Source organism: Hordeum vulgare, chromosome 3H (genome assembly GCF_904849725.1).
Source record: "Hordeum vulgare subsp. vulgare chromosome 3H, MorexV3_pseudomolecules_assembly, whole genome shotgun sequence".
Lineage (NCBI taxonomy): Eukaryota > Viridiplantae > Streptophyta > Magnoliopsida > Poales > Poaceae > Hordeum > Hordeum vulgare.
In genome coordinates, this window is record NC_058520.1 from 353685896 (window position 1) to 353692644 (window position 6749).

The 6749-nt window shown below is 46.3% G+C and overlaps 2 protein-coding genes across 2 annotated transcripts; one reads left to right on the plus strand and one right to left on the minus strand.

The window, feature by feature from the left end:
• The first annotated feature begins 2078 nt into the window (after positions 1-2078).
• On the plus strand, positions 2079-3889 carry LOC123439946 (AAA-ATPase At3g50940-like). The gene is made up of 2 exons (XM_045116561.1): positions 2079-3205; positions 3298-3889. Exons 1-2 carry the CDS (start codon positions 2216-2218, stop codon positions 3763-3765), a joined length of 1458 nt encoding a protein of 485 aa, XP_044972496.1. The 5' UTR covers positions 2079-2215; the 3' UTR covers positions 3766-3889.
• A 303-nt stretch (positions 3890-4192) lies between these two features.
• On the minus strand, positions 4193-5800 carry LOC123441755. The gene is made up of 4 exons (XM_045118009.1): positions 5655-5800; positions 5493-5601; positions 4476-4604; positions 4193-4297 (listed from the first exon to the last, which is right to left on the minus strand). Exons 1-4 carry the CDS (start codon positions 5798-5800, stop codon positions 4193-4195), a joined length of 489 nt encoding a protein of 162 aa, XP_044973944.1.
• Between the last annotated feature and the right edge of the window lie 949 nt (positions 5801-6749).

Below are 6749 nucleotides of genomic sequence, written 5' to 3' on the forward strand. Positions count from 1 at the left end.
CAGCTCTGTGTAGTATAAGCCTTCATGACAATATATAGCTCTCCTATAGCAAAATAGTGTTGCACTATGCGACGCACTGTAGCATTACTGTGACAGAATACGACGCTGTGCGGCGTCGTAACTTAGATTTTCCCCTCTTTCTTTTGGCATCGGGGAGTGGAAGAAGCTCTCCGTTGTACTACTACCAACAAAACCGAAAACAAAGCGTTTCTTCCCCGCAAAAGGAAAAACAAAGCCTTTCATCAAAAGAAAAAACAAAGCAAGTAAAGAACGGCTGGCGGGATCCCTCCCGCGGTACGCGGTTGGACGCATCCACTCCGAGGGCGGCGGACGTACGTGGAGAGCACCGCGCCTTAGGCTATGTTGCTGATTGATGATGATGGGGCCTTCGCTTTCAGCGATCGATTGGATGGAATGGAACATCCTCTGTTTGGGCAAAGCTCTGCACGATACGTTGCCTAGTAGGAGTGGCACATGCTTGCTTGGCGCACTGGCACGTCGGATACCATTTCTGTGGCAAGTGAAAAGTGTCAATTCCTACAAGCACGAGTCCACTGGCAGTCGTACGCCGTGCCTAATTGAAGTGATGTTTTCGCTTCCCGGCCAATCTCTCGCTTTCTTCTCCTAACCCAACCAAACCACGGCACTGAGGACACGTCAAGCCTCATGACTCGTCATTCTACACAGCCTATTCGACTCGACCAAAAGTAGCACCCCTGGTCCATCCTGTTCAATCAGAAAGTTAGATGCACGCGATCAAAGTGCTTTTTTACGCTGACCAGCAACCCTGTCCATCCTTCCTGATGCTTACAACAATATTATTATTAATGAAATCGGAGCTGTCAAGCCTATTCTTCTCTAATAAGGAGCAACAATCATATGTAATACGACTGTTGTACGCATAGAAGTATGTTTAAAACACAGAGAATTATGTGATGCAGAATGGAGTGCGCAGGCATGCAGCCCATCCATTGGCCCAGCCTACTTCATTAGCTTCCAAAAATCACAAAAAATTGTGTAAAAAGTGAATCACAAACTGAGCTGCTCCTTCAAACTGTCATGTCATGGTGATCTACGCAGGGAAACTGTGGCAAGTGGCAACACATGTTTGTTCTTTCTTTCTTTCTTTTTTAGGGTGGCAACACAACACACACGAAAATGAAATGAAAAACCCCTTCCTTCGCATGCACGATACCTAAATCAATGCAACTCGGGCGTCAACCGTTGTTAGTCAGCAGCAGCCGGAATCTCGCGTATGCCGGGCATGGAAACGTGACGGGGACACAAGACCAAAAGGAAACACGTCGGTTGTGGCTGCAGAAATTTCCTATGGAAACTCGAAGCCAACTGCCGACAGCTACAAGTGGCATACTATTCATCACGCAAACTTGGCCGTCAAGCCTATGAAGACAGTTGTAAACTTGCTTTACCATGCGCACGGTTCCAAAAAAGCATAAAAAACGTCATTATGCGTGTGCAACCATTCCTTGGCAGCATGTTAATCATACATGTGTCCCTCGTGTTGTACACCTTCAACAAATTTGAACAGATTACCCAATACTGTAGCAATAAAAAAGCAAATTCAAACAGGAAATTTGAACTGCTAAAATGACATATACTGTAGTATGGTAGAGTACCTGACAGCACCAAAACAAAAGCATGTGTTTTCACTACCGTACCGGAGGCCTTGGAAACAAATATGCTCATGATTCTCAGGCACATACGTACTACATCATTTGGTTTATCGACAATGCATTCGAGTATCAACAGGTATACTAGTACTAGTACTCAACAGCAGGCATAAAGAGACCTCAAACTCAAAGTGGGGGTCCAGAAGTTAGTCGGTTCTGCTTGCTTTAAGCTTTTTCAATACCCAACCATGGACATTTCTGGCGTTTGTTTTGCACGGCCACCCAAGGAACATGGCCGTGCCATTGAGAAAAAAAACCATCAAGTAGTGCGATGCCATTTTTCTACTTTGGCCAAGGCCTCCTTTCTGGACAACGCACTACCAATCAGACCAGTATTATATAGCTTGACTGACTCACCCGTCACCCAACCATTTCGACGCAAACCAAACCAGCTATAAAACCCCACGCCAGCTAAACGCCCCCATTCAACACCGACCAGCACCATCACTTGGAAGGTTCAAATCTCCCAGCACTACTTGGTCGTGAAGGAAAGTGAGAGGCGAAAGCAGAGGAGGCCTGTAGCCATGGCCTCCTACGACAAGGCCATGGAGTCGTACAAGAAGGCCGTCACCACGGCGGCCTCCCTCGCGGCGTCCGCGATGCTGGTGCGGGGCGTCGTCAATGAGCTGGTGCCGTACGAGGTGCGTGACCTGCTCTTCTCCGGCATGGGCTACCTTCGCTCGCACATGTCCTCCCAGCACACCATCATCATAGAGGAGACCGAGGGGTGGGCCAACAACCAGCTCTACGACGCCGCGCGGGCGTACCTGGCGACGCGGATCAACACCGACATGCAGCGCCTCCGGGTCAGCCGCGTCGATGAGACCAAGAGCATGATGTTCAGCATGGAGGAGGGCGAAGAGATGGCAGATGTCCACGAGGGCACCGAGTTCAAGTGGCGCCTTGTCTGCCGGGACAACTCCAGCGCCAGCAGCAGCAACGGCAACGGCCGTGGCGGCAGCGGCAATTTCAAGCTTGAGGTCCGGTCCTTCGAGATGAGCTTCCACAGAAAGCACAAGGACAAAGCCCTTACCTCCTACCTCCCTCACATCCTCGCCGTGGCCAAGAAAGTCAAGGAGCAGAACAGGACGCTCAAGATCTACATGAACGAAGGTGAGTCGTGGTTTGCCATTGATCTCCACCACCCATCAACCTTCAGCACCCTCGCCATGGATCACAAGCTCAAGCAGTCAGTCATGGATGATCTCGAGAGGTTTGTCAAAAGAAAGGAATACTACAAAAAGATCGGCAAGGCGTGGAAACGAGGGTACCTGCTGTATGGCCCACCTGGGACTGGCAAGTCAAGCATGATTGCAGCAATGGCCAATTACCTCAAATTTGATGTATATGATCTTGAGCTCACTGAGGTCAACTGGAACTCAACACTTCGGAGGTTGCTCATTGGGATGACCAACCGGTCAATTCTTGTCATTGAGGACATTGACTGCACTGTCGAGCTGCAACAGCGGGAGGAAGGTCAGGAGGGCACCAAATCCAACCCTTCAGAGGACAAGGTTAGATAGATACTTGGAATCATACTCCCCTTGCATTGCTTAGTTCCTTAGTTTCCTTTCCATTCTGATGTGTTATGTGCTATCTCCAACAGGTGACACTATCCGGGCTACTCAATTTCGTTGACGGGCTTTGGTCAACAAGTGGAGAGGAGAGGATAATTATCTTCACAACAAACTACAAAGAAAGGCTCGACCCTGCGCTTCTGCGCCCTGGCAGGATGGACATGCACATTCACATGGGGTACTGCTGCCCAGAGTCGTTTCGAATCTTGGCCTCCAACTACCACTCTATAGATCACCATGCCACATACCAGGAGATAGAAGAAATGATCAAAGAGGTCATGGTGACTCCAGCAGAGGTCGCGGAGGTGCTCATGAGGAATGAAGAGACAGACATCGCACTTGAAGGTCTTATCCAGTTCCTCAAGAGAAAGAAAGATGGCGCTGGCAAAATGGAAAATGTGGACCAGGTGGCGAAGGAGGAAGAACAAGAGAAAGAGATGATGACGAAAAGTGATGTCCTAGACAATGAAGATCAGCAAGATGGGAGCAAAGAATGATGCGTATACAGTGTGAGTATCATATAATTAGTGCCAGAAACTTCCAGCAACAATGTATCGTTTTGCTATAATAAGAGATCAATTTTTTGGTAACAATATAAATATCTGGTATTGTGAACAGTTATACTACTCCCTCCGTCCCAAAATTCTTGTCTTAGGTTTGTCTAGAAATGAATGTATCAAAATACTAAAACGTGACTAGATACATTCATATCTAGACAAATCTAAGACAAGAATTTTGGGACGGAGGGAGTATTTGAAAGCATATAAAGCCAGTTATGAACTGAGTATTGGTAGCAATTTCAACGCACAAATACTGTTCAATATAAGCAGTCTACGAGGTTAAAACAATCAATTTTGTCAAGACTCAAACCGAATGTTTTTAGACGAAACTTAGCATGTCTGACTTGTAATAACACATTCCAAATCAGTCTTCAGTACAAGTGTTCACCCCATTTTCATCTCGTAGGTCATATTCAACAATTAGACCAAGATTGTCAACAAACTTGTGATACGCCTGGCACCCTGCGCACTGTGTGTGCAGTGCATGTTAGAAAATAATGAACAGCATATCTCAAAAAATAAATGAGCATAGACATGGTCTTGTTTTAATATTTAAAAAAGGAGCGGTAGGCAGATAAGGTCCTTATTAATATAAGCAAAGCTGCTGGCTGTACAAATTAAGTAAATAAACACACTGAACAATTTACCTGAAGAAAAACTGTTCCTCTTTCATAGGCCACCCTGTTTATCAAACGTTTTGTCCTTGCATCACATTTATTACATGTAAACTGAATAAGCAAGCTTCTTCTAGGAAGCTTTATATCAAAACTAGCTTCCTGCAATATCACATAAGAAATGTATGTTGTTTTAAAGCCATTCCACGTAACCGGTTAATCTGCGGTATGATGCTTCAATTTCAGCGGTAATAGGTAAATGGTGTAAAAAATACAGAATTAATATTCAATCAGAAGTATCACCATTTCAAAGTGACTCGACATCATTGAGAACAAGAGCTATTCCTGTTCAGTTATTCCCACCAGTGTGGCAACACGTGTGTTTTCATACAATATAATTTACTATGTTAGTTTATACTACTATATGATATAAGGATGAATATTTACATCATTAAGCTTTCAGTCTACCCAATTCATCAGGTATTGTTTGTGCCAACTTTTGAAAGGCACATTGCTGCGGCATAATCCGTCATTTTACAAAGCGTAAAAGTACAAGACTGAAAGAATGCAAAAGGTACATCATCTATGGTGTGTTTAGCGTTTCTGTTTGAACTAGAATAAGGTTGCACAAGTGTATTCAACCAGTGATCTCAACTGGTGCATAAAAGGAACTTCTGGCAAACAACGCCTCATTCTAATAATCTGATAGGCTTAAGGTTGATAAACGACGGCCATTATGAACATCGTACATCATTCGGAGTAGTGGTTTGCAAGGTATTGTACACTGCTGCCTCTCGTGACCAGTGAGTTGACACCAGGTTGACACATGGATGATGTTATATGTCCCTGTGTTATGTGGTAAACTTTATTTCAGGCCCAAAGTCCTAGTAATTAGTTAACTACCACAGTAGAGCTATCTATAGTTCATATCTCTGTCAAATCCACACTTGCAGAATCACTAACCATCGTTAACTAGTCCAATTTTCATTAACCATCACGAGCACAAGAGGCAGACAGCACGGAAACCAGTTGAGGGGGGGTGGTTCTCACCGCCGGTGACGCGGCCGAGGAGTCCGGATCAACGTCGCCGGAGCACGCACAGACATACAGTCGCCTAGGACGATATGAAACCCTTAGGCTGCATGGAGCAACACAACCGCTTAGGCATCGCTGAGCTGAATCCGACCCAAGGAGAAATAGTCCGGAGCGTACCTAGGACTAGGAGCGGGAGTTCTGAGCTTGGGAATGGAGGAGGCGAGGTAAGCGGGGGACGGGGGCGAACGAACGGGGAAGGGGCTCCCCCTCCCCGGTAACGACAGCGCCGCCGAGCAGCCGTACCCCGTGCCCGTCGTCGCCATCGGCCGGTGGCTACTGGATTGAGGAATCCTCTTCTCTTCCGTGCCTCCTGCTTTTTTAAAAACAAATTGAGGATTTTCTGGGACCTCCTATTCGCTGCGCGTTGCGGCAAGGAGGCGCGCCGCACAGGGATGGCGCCCCCGATTGGCCAGCCCATCTTCTGCTCTCCCCCCCCCCCCCCCCCCCCCCCCCCCCCCCTCCCTCCTTGCAGAACTTTTTTTCATATTACGAAACGTTTTTTCAAAAAATCCGGGACATCATTTCAAATTCAGGAACATTTTTTGAAAAAACAGAACATTTTTTAAACAAAAAAGGTAAAAAAAGAAAAAATAAAACGAAAAAACCAGTTCAGAGAATCGTCTAGGAAGTTTTCAAAACCGAAAAAAACCGGCTGAAAAAGTCTAGAAGGTTCCCCGAACGGCATCCCGCAATTGTTAATGAGCCGGCCCAGATCATTCCTCGCTAGCATTTTCTCTGTGTGAAGCCTTGACAATGTGCCGAAACGCGCGGCAAATAGGGTTATCTAATTTTTCGTGCCTCGTGCTATGCAATGGAGTAACAGTCCGGAGCGTACTTAGGAGCGGGAGTTTGAGCTTGGGATTGGAGGAGGCGAGATAAGCGCGGGACGGGGGCGAACGAACAGGGAAGGGCTCCCCCTCCCCGGTAACGACAGCGTCGCCGAGCAGCCGTATCCCGTGGTGAAAGGATCGATATGGTTGACTAGAGGAGGGTGAATAGGCAACTACCAATTTTTAGCTTTTCTTAACAAGTTAGTATTAGCAACATAAAGGTTCTCTAAAATGACACTAGGTGAGCAACCTATATGATGCTACTTACAAAGTGTAAAGAAGCAAGTAAGAGATACTCGACAACAACAACAAATACAAAGTAAAGGTAAGAGATAACCACAAGTGGAACCGATGAAAACGAGGGTGTGTTACCGAAGTTCCT

Bases quoted from the DNA above. Each gene is read 5' to 3' on its own strand.
- LOC123441755 (XM_045118009.1), bottom strand. From the start codon at position 5,800: ATGGCGACGACGGGCACGGGGTACGGCTGCTCGGCGGCGCTGTCGTTA. The intron at 4,605-5,492 runs GTGAGAACCACC...GTGATATTGCAG, and splicing joins CCTCGGCCGCGTCACCGGCG to GAAGCTAGTTTTGATATAAA. The intron at 4,298-4,475 runs GTAAATTGTTCA...CTGCACACACAG, and splicing joins GAGGAACAGTTTTTCTTCAG to TGCGCAGGGTGCCAGGCGTA.
- LOC123439946 (XM_045116561.1), top strand. From the start codon at position 2,216: ATGGCCTCCTACGACAAGGCCATGGAGTCGTACAAGAAGGCCGTCACC. The intron at 3,206-3,297 runs GTTAGATAGATA...TATCTCCAACAG, and splicing joins CCAACCCTTCAGAGGACAAG to GTGACACTATCCGGGCTACT.